Source organism: Rhea pennata, chromosome 1 (assembly GCF_028389875.1).
Source record: "Rhea pennata isolate bPtePen1 chromosome 1, bPtePen1.pri, whole genome shotgun sequence".
NCBI lineage: Eukaryota > Metazoa > Chordata > Aves > Rheiformes > Rheidae > Rhea > Rhea pennata.
In genome coordinates, this window is record NC_084663.1 from 2,420,985 (window position 1) to 2,438,638 (window position 17,654).

At 38.6% G+C, this 17,654-nt stretch overlaps 1 protein-coding gene across 2 annotated transcripts in view; it reads right to left on the bottom strand.

Moving 5' to 3' along the window:
* LRGUK (leucine rich repeats and guanylate kinase domain containing) overlaps positions 1-14,756 on the bottom strand; it is a 53,452-nt gene extending 38,696 nt beyond the window's left edge. Inside the window, exons 1-8 of one of the 2 annotated variants that reach the window (XM_062593967.1) lie at positions 14,550-14,756; positions 13,272-13,373; positions 12,527-12,608; positions 11,374-11,474; positions 10,526-10,607; positions 7,386-7,510; positions 3,730-3,873; positions 762-842 (exon numbers count right to left, since the gene is read on the bottom strand). In XM_062593967.1, the coding sequence (XP_062449951.1) occupies positions 762-842; positions 3,730-3,873; positions 7,386-7,510; positions 10,526-10,607; positions 11,374-11,474; positions 12,527-12,608; positions 13,272-13,373; positions 14,550-14,756 (924 nt within the window). Of the gene's footprint in view, positions 1-761; positions 843-3,729; positions 3,874-7,385; positions 7,511-10,525; positions 10,608-11,373; positions 11,475-12,526; positions 12,609-13,271; positions 13,380-14,543 lie in introns of both variants that reach the window. The other variant, XM_062593876.1, reaches the window with a different exon arrangement.
* Between the last annotated feature and the right edge of the window lie 2,898 nt (positions 14,757-17,654).

The following is a 17,654-nucleotide window of genomic DNA, read 5'->3' on the forward strand; positions in this document are numbered from 1 at the left end:
TAACCTTAGAGATACTGTAGGAAATTTGAAAGAGAATTTGCATTGTGAATTCATCATTATATAAGCTTTTATGTCTGAGACAATAAAAAAGAATAATTAAAAATCAAATAAAAAGCTGACACTGACAATTCATGAAGCTTATTACTTCTAAGAAAATGTCCTGTTAAACTAATGAAATGCCTACAGTTGCCTTAAAATAATTTTTGCTTATTTTTTTTAACAGTTATTAAAACTATAATTGAAAGAAAGAGGTATACGTAATCTTTAAAGGGGATCAAACTCTGCTTCTGAGAAGGTCACCTAAACAGAAAACAGCTTTCATATTTTGGAGGGTCAGGTACAGACAGAAGCACTAAATTCAGCTACTACCAAGGTACTTTTGAGTTTTTCCAATGAACAATCAAGTACAGACCTTCAAAGCAAGAGATCTTATTCCAAGCACTATATTATTAAATAATGGCATAGCGTGAATACAAAGAATAAATGGATTCACAAACAGAATTAAACAAATCCATGGGTCTATCATACGGATATTAAACACGAAGATTCAGATGCAGCTTTGGTTCAGGAATTTTCCAGACAAAGTTGGGTAACCATGATATGGGAACCATCACCCATTATTGTTTTGTTTCTTGTTCTCATTCCCTGAGACAACCTGCTACACTCAAGAGACAGAAAATCAAGCTAAATGGAATGCTGGTCTGACCCCAAACTGCAGTCTTAGGTTCTTATTTTTGGCTTCCTCTTTCCTTCTTTCTTACCTGTACAGGATTTTTTAACAGATTTAGAACTCTGAGGAGAGGCAGATCTTCAATACATTCAAGCTCACTCAGCTCAGCAATCTAATTAGTGACAGAAACAGAGCATAAATCAGTAGCAACTGAATCCATGATAACCATAGGAAAAAAAAACTTTTAAATCTCTGGTCTTAAAATCCGGACATAAAAAAAAAACATTATACTCACAAAATGCATATACATGTTAACTGCACTCAATAAGGTACTTTTCGTCACAAAAGGCAGGCAACTTGGATGCTAGCTGGAGAAGCAATGTAGTACAGAAAGTAATTTTAAATCATCTGCCTTTCTCCAGTTCTTTCAAATGTCAAGCCCTAACACACACAGCTTTTATGTGGCAGATGTGCCTAAGTGAGGCAATTCTGCAGTTACATTTATGCTTCAGTTGACTAGCAAAAAGAAAAAGTACTCCTAAGAAAAGAGATTCTTTCCATTGGAGCTCAAGTTCATCCTACCTAACTTGTGGCATTAAACTGAAGAGCATCACCATAGTTGCTCTTGGCTGCCTTTATATTCAGAGGGTGATGCACCCCACCTAAGGCCTGATCCAGCCAGAGAAGAAACCCTGGCTGGCTGTGCTCCCAGCTACACCAGATAAGCATTAAAAGTTATGTGGGATTAAATCAAATTTGCGTGATCAAAGCAAAGTCACTCTGGACGCCCTCATGATAAACTCCGTGTGACTAGTTGTAAGACTATCAGTTAAAGCAAAATGTGTGAAATGGAATTCACCTTGCTTTATTACAGCTGTCTTAAGTTAGCCCAAGTCAATCACTTCTCCTGCCTTTCTAATCAGTGGAGAGAGGCAGTTCCAGAGGTCATCTGATGTATGCTAGTACATATACATATATATATATATACACACACACACACACACATATATATACATACATACATATATATACTGCCTTGTAGGAATACCTGTTTTCCTTCCATTGATATAGACTGAGCCTAGAAGACTTCAATCCTTAACTTTTAGGCAGATTAAGTAAGGCATCTAAATATACAAACATCAACCATACTCTATCCAATATTCATTTTAAGGTAATAAAAAACCTCACCACTGAACAGTTTTGATTAGCTTAAATGTCATATGGATGGGTTTGCTAAACAACTCATAGAATGCCAGCAGTCAATATTTGGAAATCATTGAATGTATATATGAGAGACATATTTTGCAGATGAGCCTATCATGCCCGTTCTTGAAAAAGAAATGGGCATTTAAGATTGTTGTGGGTAGCAGTGAGCTGACAGAATTCAGATCATTCTGTGATAGTTAGAAAAATTTCTTTCCTATGCAAAATACTCCACTAAAGCTCAATGAACTTCTATATCAAGTCCTGAACTAACACTTAGCTTCCCTCTTTACACAAGAGTAAAAAACCACACACCTTTTGAACTCGGACATTTTAATTTGTCACAGACTTCACGTTTGCCTTACTCATGTTGTTTTAATGCTGGAATTATATTTTGGATATTTTTAATGGGTCGTGATGCACATGCTGAAGTCCAGATAACAGGCACCATGTCTCACATGATGCTTTAGTAGCATTGCTAAAAAGAAAAATAAGTAGCATACTGGTCCACCTGGCAGCATACGGGGTGGTTCCAGACTGAGGAACAATTCCATCTTGTGCATCCCCTGTCCTTCCATGGAGACAAGGAAAAAGTGACTGTTCTGCCCAGTGTCTGTTCCCAACCAACTCCTCAAACCTGCAGAACACCACACCCATGTAGCCCTCCAAATACACCAACCAGCTGACATTTTACTCCCACCACTGCTGTGGATAGACCAACCTAACTTTAATAGTAACAGGGCACTGACCAGCTTAACGCAGCTTTTCCAAGGAGATGAAAATTCAAGGTTTAACAAGTGCTAGTAACACACTCTTTAAGTTATTCTGCAGACAAAAATAGTCAAAAAGTGGTGGCTCATCAAATGGTTTCAATAACATCATTAAAAGAGACAAATTTTGATGAGGCAAAATTAATAGCTTTCGCGTGCTGAAAAGAACAGTGGAAACTACATGAGGCAATGGAAGTGGCATTATTAATGCTAATGACAACCATACTATTAGCTAGTTTCCTGTCTAGTGCAATTTTATACACTGATGTACCTTTAAATGTCAACCTCAACACAGCGTGAGAAAAAGTATTCAGTGTATTGTATTAACTCTTGTAAATGTATCTTGAAAGGTGGAAAATGACAGAAAATGTTCAATTCTTGGCTTATATTATTATCTCTTATTTTCTTAGATTCCTCATATGCAGATCTGCCTTTGATGTCAAAATGATTCATGAATTGAGAATCTTTTCTGCAGTTAAAGACTCTGGAAGCTCGGTATCTAAAGGATTAGGTATATATGGCTTGGATTTCAAAATTCAAATACAGATGAGTTGGATTGTGTCATTGTAGTTCCAGTAAACATACTGCTGCATAACAAAAGTCACTTTATAATAGAGTACATTCAGTTCTGTACCACAAGAAGTTTCCGACAGAGAGCTCAGAAGAATCTGTGGTCACGAAATTGGGCTGAAAGATATTAGCAAGCTCTCCTGGGCTGGCAGTAAAAAAGCTGTGATGTAAGTAAAGATCCTCAAGAATAATCAAGATGAAAAATCTGCATACTCATCCCCATCATTTCCACTTGAGGGAACACTGTTAATTCTTTACCTACGTAAGCACTAAATGCCCCAGAAGTGATACCTGCACAAAGATAAACCCATCTAAGGAACTAAGTGAGACCTGAGGAGTACAGTATTAATCAATATGGGAAACAATCCTGGAGTGAAACACTAAAATGTCATCTTTTCTAATACTCATTTCTTGAGTGCTATAAGATTTATTGATTAAGCCTTCAGATGGCTGAATTTTGGGAAAAAAGGATGCATTCTTAGAAAAACATTGAGATTTAATATTAAGGTATGTTACCTGATTATGCTCTAGGTTGATCACCTCTAGTAGATCATGTCCCTCTAAGCCTTCTAAACTGGTTATTTTATTGCTAGATAGGTCCAGATTCTGTAGAGTTTTCAAGCTTTCCAAACCAGTTATCTTCTGAATATGGTTAGAACTCTAGGAAAAAAATCACAGCATAAAAAATCCAATGAAGTTTTACAGATGGGAAACAAAATTTCTGTGGAAGAACATCACTCTTTTCTCTAAATTTTGAGTTCACTTTATAATTTAGAATCCTATTACAAATAGGCTTGAGCCCCACTTTCATCGTGAGATGACAGACTAAAGCTTTCCATACTCTTCAAGGAAAAACAAATGAACTGCCTTCTGATTAACTTGTCTTCAACGTTCCTCAAGTGACTACACAAAGTGGTAGTGAGAGACAACAATAATAAAAAGAGCTCTAGTTTTCTTTCAAAGCTGATACTGGCTAGAGACTATTCTTACCTCTGTCAAATTCAAAATTTAGAAGATACATATGCACATAAAAATATAGAGTGTGTATATATACACACATACACATATGCAAATAAATTCACATTGTAATGATAAAGTTATATTTACACACGATTACGGAATCAATTATGGAAATTTGAAGGTAGAACAATACACTACAGTCTTCTCGGGTCTGTAAGCAATCTATAAAAGTATCTCTAGACAGTATCAGTTCATCTCAATGCATACTCAAAGAAGGTGGATTTTATAAACTGCCAGCTATAGTATGCATAGAAATGTTCCAAAAAACCCTCCTTTAAGTTCATTTAGACAAGAAAATATCCCAGGTTTTGGAAATCTGTGAACTATCATTGTTTTACATTTTTTCCAAACAAGGTACAAGATAGAAGACCTGCATTTCTAACTGGACAGCAGATGGCTTATTTTCTCAGAGCCTCACAAATCATATACTCATTCCTGCTATGAACTCCAAATAGGTATAACATGCTAGATTTTGTACTAATCTTTGTCCCAGTGACAACACATACCCAGATGGCCTCTCAACATGGTTCCCTCCATATAACCTTGCAAGTTATATTTTTCCATCAGCATCACCTTGTGCTGAAAGCTTAGAAGCCTCATATTCTATTAATAAATATTTAGGAACTATTGAAATAAATAAAGCAGCTGACTCGAATTTAATCCAGTTGTCTGTCCTTGACATTTTTCCTGACTTTTAAATGTTTAATTAGGGTTATTAATAGCATGGAGTTTCTCTCTTCTCTTCCTGTTTTTCGTTCCGTTTAGTAAGGTACGGCTTAGAGCTCTAGTTGCAAAACAGTATGCAATAGGTGCACACAAAATTCTGTGAACAAAAGGGATTTGTATGGAGATCCTCTTTTGCAAAGCATAAAATTCCTAAGAGTCCAGTTCATTAGAGATGTGCTTGCTATTTTTTTGCAAACATGAGCAGAATAGAAGCTTTTTTTATATATATATAGCTAGGCAGTATTTACAGTTTCTGAAGCCTTTCTTCAGATCTTACATTCTTTCAATCTAAAAAATCTCAAGAGAATGGAAAAGAAAGTTGAATCAATGTGAAGAGCAGGGGTACAATTGCTCCCATAAAAAAAGAGAAACTGTATCTTATTCTAATTAGCGAAAAAAGACACTACACTAAAATCTGTTTACATTATTTCCACATGACTATCTACTTAGCTAATTAAAAAGAATAAATGGTTGTATAAATAATCGTATCAGCATGTAAGAATCAAAACTGAGGCTCATGTTTATATTATTAAGGCTTAGCTGTTAACACAACTCCAAAGCATTTTACAAAACAGATAACGAATCCTAACAGAATTATTAGGCCTTTTAACAGATGAGGAAATCAAGGCACAGAATGGTCAAGCTACTTACTCTAGTTCTCAAATAAAGTATATAGACCTGTCAACTTACATCTTCACACACTTATAGTTATTTCAGAATTTTTATAAATGATTTTGCCAATCTGGGTTAATCTTATCTACTAAAAATGAGACAGAATTCAGCTTTATTGCCAGTAAAGGCATAACCTAAGTTCACTGAAGGCACCATATAACTGAAATACCAATATATTAATATACATTAATGAACATTATTTGAATATATTACTCAAAACATACTATTGTCCACTTGACATAATTACTTTTTCCTGAATACTGAAGGCAAGCAGCAAGAACTCCATGGGACAACCAGGCTTTGATGGGTATAGACCTTACATATTCTTTTGTATATCTATTACTACAGCACAGAAAAAAATCTTCAAAAATTTTAAAGGTTTTGAAGAGAACACTTCCATTCCTGAGTAAGGGATTTGCTCTACCTAAAATATTTATATATGTTCTTAACTTGTAGCAAATATGATTGCATTTCTATGCTGTGTTTTCATATTCCATGCTTTTAAAAGCCAATTAAATACTTTAGAAATGATTATTATAAAGTAAATCCTATTAAGAAATAAATCATTGTATTTTTATAGCAATTTAGTTGCATTAAAAATATTTTTCCCTGTGTTCCTAAAAGCAGCAACTGCTATACTCATAGCACTTCCCACTGGGTATGTCAAAATGATTTAAAAAAAAAAGTAGGTATTATTAAGGACATTTTACAAGCATAGAACTGTGGAACACTTAGGTAAATGACTTCCCAAGCCTTGTCAAAGAGCATGACACATCCAACCAAGCACAAGCATCAACAAGGTAGAGGTCCATATTTGGCCTAGTTATCTGCCTATTATGCTGTCTTCATAGTCAGCAGAGACTTCAAAGGCCTGATGCATCTTGTGTTAATACAGATATCTACAGCTAGATCAGAATAATGCAGTGCTGTAAGTGTCCATTTCTCTCCACTGACTTCTGAGGTAGCAGAGAACATCTAGCTCAGATGCAGTTGTCTACACTGCAGACATCTGAAACTAGAGGAGATAAATATCACCAAAAATCTAGAAATGTAATTCAGACGTGTTATATTTTGAAAAATATAACCTAGGTAATCTTGTTGTTAGCTTTAGCTCAGTTGGTTAGAGCGTGGTGGTAATAATGCCAAGGTTGCGGGTTCATTCCCTGTACGGGCCACTCATTTGACAGTTGGACTAGATGATCTCCGAGGTCCCTTCCAACCTTACCAACTCTATGATTCTATGAAAGCTAGCAATGCGAAGCTTCCAATCTCATTAGAGATCCTTTAATAATACGTGAAATTTGCCTAAACTCTAAAATGAATGCAGGCTACTCAGTCTTCACTTCTCCTTCTTGTATCCTTGCTCACTGCAAACCACGAATACAACTTTCTGAAGAATTTTTGTTAATCTTTACTCTCTGTACTGTACAATAGGAATTGCACAGCATAGATAATGTAACTTCTTGCATAGCAACAAAGCCTATCTACAGCAAATACAAAATACCTTTGGAGAAATTCAAATTCAACTGTGCAAGGCCCCACGCAACTTTCTCTACTTGGCCCTAGACCAGACGACCTCTAGAGCACCCTTCTAACTGGTTTCATTCTATGATTTTGCATTAATAAAAATTTCTTTGTGTTCACTATTAAATACATTTTGGAAACTTGTCATGCAATTATCTATGCATTTATTAAGGCACTAATATACCGATAAAAGATAGACAGGAAAACAATAGCAATTAATTCTTTCTTACCAAATTCAGAATTTTGATAGGTAAGTTTTCAAGGCCACTGATTGCAGTGAGTCTGTTGTGTGACAAACTAAGATGAATCAGACTATGACACTTCTCTAGTCCTCTTATCTCCTCTATGTTATTAACTATACAGAGGTTTTTGCAGTTAAGGAAAATAACCAAGTATAAAAATCTTAGCAATAATTAGTAGCTAAATTAGCCAATGGAGCTGCAGTACAGAGAACTGGACATAAAATGTTTATGCTAAGGAGCTTAAAATTCCAGCTGCTCATACGCACCCCTCTTCTGAAGCATATTGCCTCCTTTTTTGTACTGCCAAATTTTTTTGGGGGGCTGCAGGAAAATTAGTCATTCAATTGATTCAGCTAGAAATATTCTCCTCTTCTTTTTGGAGGACTTTTTAATCCAGATTAATTTTGTGACGTGGTTCAGCACAATAGTGATGCTGGGATAACTGGGCAGATGGCAAACTGAGAAAGCAGTGAAAATGAAGGAACACGAATTTGGAGAAGAAATACTTCTGCCAGTATCTTGCAAAGCTGCACTGTTAGTCTTTGGTCTTCTCATCAGATGCGCATGTGCAGGCTATAACATATGGGCCATGTCTTCAAATTTAGCTGGGCACTAATCATGGTAGGTAAGGTGTAGAATACAGGCTAATGAAGAAAATAATGTCTAAGTTGTCTCAGTAGGGCACATTTGGAAGAAAAATCCCAGACAGAACACCTTTATGTACAACATGCAGGACACAGAGAAATGCATTTAGACAATTACAGAAGAAAAGATTCTTTCATTTTAATTGACTTGACAGAATGAACTCCACCTGCAAACAGGGACAGCTGAGTTTACACTAAAATTTCTAGTCTTACTAGGCAGTGGACAAATTATCAGGTTATTTTTTCCTCAGTCTGAATGTTATTGCAAACCCAAACCAAATACTTAGCCAGGGCAAATATAATCATCTTTAATAACTGTTTTTGCCAGACTGCATTCCTCCATGAGGACTTAATTGCACGCTATTACTAAGCTTTACACTCACAGGCCTAAATGGGTAAGGAGAGGAAGATAAAAAAACTGGTTAGCACAGATACGTCTCTTCAAAGGACCTCACACTAGGCTGTCTCAGACATTCAGAAAAGAAGCCAAAACCATCCACAGGCACTTGTATTTGACAGATACTCATTGATCTGCAAAAAATAGGCCTGTTTCTCTTCCCACTGAGAGGAAAAACTTTGGTGAACAAAGAATTTGGGTCAAAATGAATGAGAGAAAAAAAAAATCAATTGCTGCCAGTAAACACAAGCACCAGCCTGTTCTGAGTCCAAGATGTTTTAGCTGTAAGCATCAATATGATGCAGCAAATCATATGCTCAGCACTAAGAAGTAATACAATCAATTTTAGTGTCTTAATGGGCCACTATAATGCTTTGTCAGATATTATTGCTCAAGCTGTCTCCCTATCTCCTTTGGGCAGTTTCCTCCCTGAAAATTAATTTATAGTTCTGTCAGGTATATTTGTGTCTGCACCTGTCAGAAAAACTTACAGTGACACTTCCATCTGCATCATAATTCACTTAAATATGGCAAGAAATACTTAGTTACTGTCACAGAGAAAATACATGCCAAATATTTCCACCATTGCATGATATTTAAAATAGTTCTTTCATTTACAATTACAAAGAACAGCTTGTTTTGACTGCCATGTCTCCTGTGAGGAGTGCTTCACACAGGTTAGGAACAGTGCCACTTTGCTGTTCTAAATTCTGCACTTCCAAATTCTGCACTCAATTTCCTCAATTTCAGAGGGCCCCATTGCCATTGTATGCATGAAACAGTTGTTCTCCCCATCCTGCTGGAATCAGTGCAAACGAAGAAATTGAAGACAGCATGCTGCTGCATTCAAACCAAATGAAAAATACTGATAGTCATCCACAATCCAAACCCCTGATCTCTCTTCCTTTTCATTTTGTCATACGGTTTTTGCTTTGCAATGGAAAATTAGACTTGCAAAGGGCTAGAGCCGTATCACAATTTTCTGACAAGAATAGTATCACCTGTACACTTTGGAGAATGTGTGAATAATGTAACCTAGATGCCCTGCAAAAGCACTATCTGTTCCTACATAAAAAAAGACATTGTATTAATATCCTTTGTTAATGGGCTACTCCGAGGACAAGAGACAGAAAAAACTGCAACTGCCTGCTGTCCTCTCCTTTTGCAGAGCATAAAGTCAAGGTGTAATTTCTGAGGCAAAGAGAAAAGGCAACTAAGCCTTCAGGAAGTGACTGTAAGTAAGGCAGCACGTTGACATGAAATTACAGAAGACCTTTCAAAAAAGCACAAAGGAAACTTCAGGGAGACTAAAAGTAACAGAAAAATTTTGCAATTCCACTCCTAATCTGATTTCTACCAGAACAATGTTTCTAACCCACAAAACACGGTACCATAGTGACAGCACCAACTTCCCTCTGTGTGTGTGCACACAATGGCACACTCCAGGAAGTCTTCTCTCCGTTAAAGATTCTCTTCACTGTCATTTAATGTCTTTGCTCTCCACAGACCTTCTGTAGGACCTCAGCAACCAGCTATGTCTAAGATTAAACAACATGCAACTTTTCCATTTAAAGAAGCTTACTGTTCCAAGTTGATTTCCTACTAAACTTTTTTATATAAAAAAGCTGGCATTTTTCTTCTGATTAATGTTGAATTTATCTTAAAAGGTATATAACTTATAAAAATACTACACCTGGCTGCCAAGAGTTAAACTCAAAACACACTTCACAACCCAATGGTATGGGTTATGAAGAGGTCTACATTTGTTTATTACCTCTGGCATGTGAAGACAGTGTGACATGTCACTTTTTTAGTTTTACAGGTTGCAAAGTGGTGGTGGTGATGGTGGTGTGTTTCTCTGGCAGGCTAACACCTTACATATATACACAAATACCTTTAACATCATGCATGCTTTAGTAAATTAACATCAGTTTCACCAGCAGAGTTATAACAGTTTGATGCTCTTTTTACATAAAAACTCGACATAAAGGAAAAAAACAAAGAAAATAGGTACCTATGTGAAACAAACAGTTCTTCAAAAAGTAAACAAGCAACTTTTCTCCCATTCAGGTTTCCAGAAAGGATACAGTCCAGTAAGAGTTTAGTAAGTGACTGATACGCTAATAAATCTTGCATTTTAGGAATCTGATTGCATGAAAAATCTACTTCCTGAAAAGAAAAAAAAAGACAAAGTTACTTTCTGTCTTTTTCACTTACAGTTGCTTTCTGAAACTATATAGCTGCAACATTAAACTTCTGATCAAGGGTGTGGAAGAAGTAAGAAGATCATTAATACTAATACTGGGCGAGACAAACAGAAAGGCTCTTTTTTATGAAACATGTAATTCAAATTTTGGGGACTTCCAAAGCTGTACCTTCTTCCAACAACACTTTCCTGGCAATTCTTGTCGATTATACATACATACATTAAAAAATTTGATGAAAAAGACAGAGAAATATATTCAGGCAGTATTTCAAAACAACCTCCTACTTTTAATAACCCAAAGTGGGTTACATGAAATAATAGCAAAGGGAAGAATAGCATACAGCTACATTTTAAATACACACTTTCCAACAGTAATTGGCATCAGTCAGTTTGAAAGGTGGGAACAGATTCTACGAAAGGTTTGATTAATTTGGCAGCAGGGATAAAAATCTTGGCTAAACTTACCTCTAGCTAGAACAGCCAGCTGTACAATATACCTTCCCAGAGCATGCTGGGGTTCAGAATGAGAAAGAAAATAAAAAGACATAAATGTGCAATGTAAGCTATCCAAACATTCCGAAGAACTATTAAAATATCAAATAAAGTAAGAAAAAAGAATAAGGGAAGTATAAAATTTGGCTTTTGCATATGTCCAAATACAAAATCTAAAGTTTATTTAGAAAATCACCTTGAATTTAAATCTAACAAAAAGCATTTTCTGCAACTTACCTTGAGATTTTTAGGTGGCTTAAAAACAAAATATGTAGTCAATTCATTGTTGGAGGCATTGAGTTCCAGTAAGTAAGGCATGTGACTGATACAAGAAAGATCTAATAACAAAGCAAAATGCGAAACATAGCATAAAAATACATAGGTAAATGCAAATATTATTGTGTGAAAATATGATAATGTCCACTAGCAATCAAGAATCAATTTGGATCACACAGTCAGCAAGCAATGTTTAAAATGCTGAAGTCAGATATATTAACACATTCTAGTAGAATAAAAGAGGGTTTCTAAAACTCTAGGAGTGATCATCTGAATTATACTTTAAATCCTTATTATATAAACTGATTGGTCCATAAGCCAAAATATAATTTGATATTTTATCTACCTCTAAAATGACAGAGAGAATACCTCTATCCTAATTTATTAATTATTGGAGAAAAAGATTTAGGATACTACAGAAGATGAAATGATTAGTTGCTATGGTAAAGTCCCTGCTCTGTTCAGACACAGTCATCACAAGCTGTTAGCAAAATGAGCAGAAGGAAGCACTGCCTTACAATAGTTTTGCTATCATATGACTCCAGCACTTCAAGTGAAATGAAAAACTTGAAAGAAATAATGCAACAGGTTGCCACTCATTCTTTATGATGTTAAATTAAAAAATGAATTGGGGGGTATGAGAGAAAGAGAGAAGGAATGGAAAAAAATGGGTTTTACCTCAGTCTCCATTTATGACCATTCTAAATTCAGGACACGATTTCTTATATTTTGTCATGTTTGGGAAGCCTTGCCAAATGAAAGCATAAGACTAGCGAAACTGTACTAGGCATAACTTTAAACATTCTGACATATGCATGTGTTAAAATCTCAATTAACCTTGTACTAACATGCTTGTTTGCATTTTATTTTTTGGATAATAAACTGGACAATAATCTTCACATTCCCACTGAGTAGCATATGCTGGTGCAGATGTATGAACAGTCCACACATCATTCTCAAGAAGATCTAGCCATTGCCTCAGTCTGTAGAGCTGGAGTACTTGGGCCATTAAGATGTAGACAGGCTTTCTGATATTAAAGCTACATGGTACACCGCATTTCTCATCTTAAATGATTTCACAACCCAAGAATTTACTAGTGTATTTACTACATACCATTAATTTTATTATATGAAAGTTCCAACTTCTGTAGGTAAATGTATCTGGAGAGAATGTTAATGTCACTTAAGTTATGACCCTGGAAAAATAAAACAGAGGGACTTCAATAACTAGCTGTATAACCTCACCCTGCTCTCCCAGGAGAGCACAGTAGCAGGAGACTTTGAAGAGGTGCCTGAAGCTCTCTCTAGCTGGATGCTGGCACTTAATGCTCCAGAACAGGATGACACACAGAGAGAGATGTCAGACCTGCAGCCCAGTCACAAATGAAGAAAATGTCAAAAGCAAACTTTAAAATGCAGCCATGAGAGCGAGCCACAGCTAGGGAAAATGCCATAAAACAAGACTGCATACAAAAGGGGCCTGCAGGAATTCATCTTTAATAGACTAGACCATTTTAACTTTCTGCTCAATAGATGCTGAGAATCAGAGATTTAGCATGTTCCTCTCTTTTTGCTCCAACTCACTGAAGAAGACTCCTTTTCACAGCTGATGATTGTGTAAGGAAAAATCTTATTGCTGTTGCCAATAAGAAGTGGGGAAAAAAAGTACTGATATAGCAGCTGTCAGTAGAAGTCATGCTGTGTCTTGTCAAAGGTCCCATATACAAGCAATGGCATTGACAGGTAGAGACAGAATCTGCCTCCTGAAAAATTTTTGCCTGATCAGCTATTTGCAGTCAAAAAGAGGAAATCCATGAGCAGAGGAGCATTTTACAATGATGTTCTTTGCTTATACTTACTGGAAGCGTCAGATTAAGATAAACGTAGTCAATACCAGGGGCCGAGCGCCCCAGATTGTGGAGGCCCTCAGCCACAGTGTCTTCATCCAACACTCCATCAAACTGACCCTATAAAATACCAAAAAGGAGGGGAGAAGGCTGGATTAAGGAAATCAAATTCCACACTCCGCAGAATCTGTGGATGCTCGGGAGGCAACTCAGAACAGAGTTTAATAAAAGACATCAATCAAATGCTCCTTTCAGTGCTCCATCACCCTGCTAAGGCACTGCACTACAGGAAAAATGACGAATACAGTCCTCAGAACAGATAAATAGGAACATCTCTTGTACTAGTTCTAAACATTTAGAAAGGTTCCTAAAAGGCTGAGGTCAATTTTTTCAACAGTTTTCTTTGCTTGCTTTTTTTTTTAACCTTGTGGTTTACAGATATGTTTAAAAAGCACTTGTTTTAAGAGATGCTGAGCCACAACCCTCCCCTGATTAGGGATGTTAACATCTCAGCAAATCAGCACTAACGTATCTCCAGCGCTGTCCCCCACATATCCATGTTACTAGTAGCCCTTTAAATTTTTTTTAGCATGAGCAGCTAGCGCTGCTCTTTAGAGAAAAATCTTTGCCAAAGAGGGTAGTTGACAGATGGTACTAATGAACCAGTGCGTAGGTTTAATGAGAAAATAAACCAATGGCTTGTGAAATTCCTATGAGCTGGAAGAAGTCACACAACGATCTCTAATCTAGGGACCAAGATAAATAATTTTTCAAATGTAATCATCCAAATCATAGCACCTACATATTACAGCTAATGAAGGACTACAGATACATTTCCACTAGATAAAAATATTAAGCAATATTGCTGTGGCACTGGGCACTTTAGAGCCCAGCAGAGCAGGCAGAACATATTCACTTGTACTCAGGGACTTACTGGGTCTCAGGGTAGGGCATGGCAAAGAGGTTTAATTTGGCAATTCAGATGCCAGCATATCCCCATGCTTGGCATACCAAAGAGAGAGAGAGGCAATCTGGAACCATCTTGGCTACCAAAGAGTTGGAAGGGACTCTAAAAAAAAGGCTGAAATGGGAGGTGAGGAGAAACAGAGACTAAACTGGCCTAAGCTTTGTTCCTCCTTTGGATGGAAATGAGAAATCACTGCCTTGCACCCCCATCACCTCTTCCTTCTGCCCTCCATGACCATACTGAGCCCTGCAGGGGGAAAGCTCCCTTCCCCCATGAATATTCCCCTCCCCAAATAAATGAGGGGCACTGAGCTGAACCTCCACAGGCTCCTCTTCCTCGTCTTCCTCATCCTCCTCGTCCTCCTCCTTGTCCTCTTGGCGACGCAGCTTGAGCTGCAGCTGCTGGAGGCCAGCCTTGTCCCCAGGCTCCTCAGGGGTGACCTCCTGGGAATGGTGCTGCAGGGGCGCATGAGGAGGGGGAGGCAGCTCCACGGGTCCGCCCTCTTCCCCCTTCTCCTCACTCCCAGCCATGGGCTGTGACAAGGAGCGAGGACGCGGCGGGGGCATCGCCCAGACCCTGTCACCCCTCAGGCCAGGCCGCCGCCATTTTGTTTGCGCTCCCGTTGCCGCGGAGACGGGAGAGAACCAGAAGGTGGGGAAAAAGGTTCGCGCCATCCGGCACAGCCAGCCAATAGGAAAGCGGGTTGCGGAGCAGTGCAGGCTGGGAGTTGTAGTTCCCCGTAGGCAGCCTCTTGGCGGGGGGAGCGCAGAGCATGCTGGGAGTTGTAGTCCTTTTCTGAGGAGGACGACGACACCATTTCTCTGGTACGGGTCAGGACACAAAGTCAGTACCAGCAAACGAATAACCTGCAGGGCACAGTGATCCATCCACAAACATCTAAGGCAAAACGGACTTTGTGCAGCGTTGCAGGCTTTGCTCAAAGGCACCAAAACAAGGGCCATGCAGGAAGCTCGTGGCATGGCTGAACTCTTGCCCCCGAGGCCCATGGCTCCCAGTGGGCTGTTTTGGTCACTGGCCGGTTCTGGTTATCGGTGTTTTTCTCTGGGAAGCTGAAGAGAGGACTAGTGACTTTTTGGTCATTCATACTGGGAGGCTCAGCCACCTGCAAGGGTGATGGTTTGGGGCTGTTCGAAAAGTAGAAGTAGCGTGTTTCCTAACGGAAAAAAAATGCACTTTTAAAATGACCAATTTTTTAAACATTTCCATTGGAGAAAATAGAAAAGTTGCCACACCATATTTCAAAAGAAGACATTAAAAAAATCCCTAACAAAAATAAAACATGGCAGACACCAAACATTTGGGACCACAAAAGGTCTTACAGATGCTAAAGCTCCTCTTAACGGAAATATTAAGCAAAAACACTAAAGATATTAGAGTTCTGTGCAAGTGTGCTCTTGTGATTAGTTGAGTTGGGCACAGTAACCTCTTGGGTCTGATCATGCCCTGTGGCAGTAAGTTCCCCAAATTCATTATGTGCAGTGTAAAAAAAAGAAAAAAAAAACGAAAACCAAGAAGCTATTTATTTTCCCTCATTTTATATCTCCCCAGTTCCCAGTTCATGGTCTACCAAGTGTGCTTGTATCACAAAACAGAGTTAAACGAGAAAGTACAGCTATAAGGAAAAGGAGGGGAGAAGAGAAGGATGTCATCTGTTAGGATGTCTACTAATACAGAGCCTGACCCCAGCTTCCAAACCCAACCTATGGACTTTTTTTTTTTTTTTTTAAAAAAAAAAAGAAGATATAAAAACTCTTTATGGACACACCATCCACTGACTTTTATCTCTGTGCTCCAGGGAAACATTATAATAACTGCAATAAAGCTACCCCAAATTACCTTCCTTCATTATCTCCCTGACTGTAAATGTTAAAAGCCTTAATGAGATTTACTCCTTTTTCACTAAGCACGCTGTGCCTCTTCTCTGAGCCCTGTGGGTGCAGGGGCTGCCCTAGGAAGACTCTCCTCCAAATGGTGCATTTCTAGGAACTACAGTCAGGGAACAGCAGCAAAGGCAAGGCCTTGAGATCTTTGAAAAGGATGGAAATCCCTGAAAGGGGAGAATGGATGGATCCTATCTGGAAGTCTGTATGGTTTGGGGAGGCTTTTGGATTTGTTCTGACCTGGTAGAACAGCTTTTGAATCACCAGAGCTACAAAGCTAAGCAGGATCTTCTTGAAGACAGCTATTACTTGCTCCCTGTTGGGCTGCCTTATCTTTCTAGCTTACATGAAGCCTAGAATATTCCCTTACTCCCAAACACAATATTTTGTACTGCGTATTTGCAGATCTTCCTTTCCACAGACAGGGAACCTACAGGGTCATCAGCCCCCATATGGTGAGGGGAAAAGTCACTTTTTGACATGAACCCTGCCCTCCCTGACTATAGGATGATCAGCACCCACTTCCCTCCTGCACTGGGAGTCCCTGTGACCGCAGGATGTGCCTTCTAGACAGCATGTGCCCTCCTGGCAGTGTGACAGCACAGTACACCAAGATATGACTACTGCCTGTCCCCACTGCAGCCCTAGGGTGTCAAGAGTCACAGATTGAGCTGCAAATGGCACAGGAGGGCTGAACCCCACCTGACCAGCCAGGCTGCCCTGCAGCCTGCTACCATCCCCATTCAATAAGCAGAGAAGCACCATCAGCCTCAAGGGCCGAAATGCAGGCAGTTAAATCTGAGCCCCATGCAAGCATCACCAACATTCATTACCAGCCTGAAATACTGGCTGGTGTGCAGTGCCTGATACTGCTCAAACAGCTCAGAAATAGCTTCATGTGGGTAAAACACCACTGCATTCAGCAATGAAACAGGACAGTCCCACTGTCTCTTTCAACTGGCATGGGAGATTTCATACTCTGCCTCCTGCTCCAGACTGGCTGGAGCCACAAGACATGACTGCTTCCCTCACATGTAGGAGCTTTTCAGTCTGGCATTGGCACTTTCCCTTTTAAATGAAAAGGGCAGGCTATGCAGAATACAAACATGGTGCCCTTGCCAGATATTTTCTTTGATGGTGCCTCCAGCCCACCACACTCATAGATTACTCCTTATTATCTTACCAGTACTAGATTCTCAAAAATCGTAGATCCTGCTTTCTGAACTCATGAGACTAATCTGAAAATCATGAACCTGGAAAAAAAAATCCTAAATACAGTCTTTCCTGTGACTTTGTCTTGTGCATTTCTTGATTTTGCACATGTGAAAGCTGATTACTACTTTTCTGAATACTTTAGGCTTTCTGTGCCTTGTAGCCTGTCTGATGTCCAGTAAGAGCTGAGGTCATTCTATAGACCTTCCCTTGGTGAAGATACGAACAGGCAGTGACTCCTCTGTCCAGCTTTGAGATTTTTCTCAGATTTGGAGGTACTTAATGTCTTTGAAATCTCCTTTTGCCACATATGGA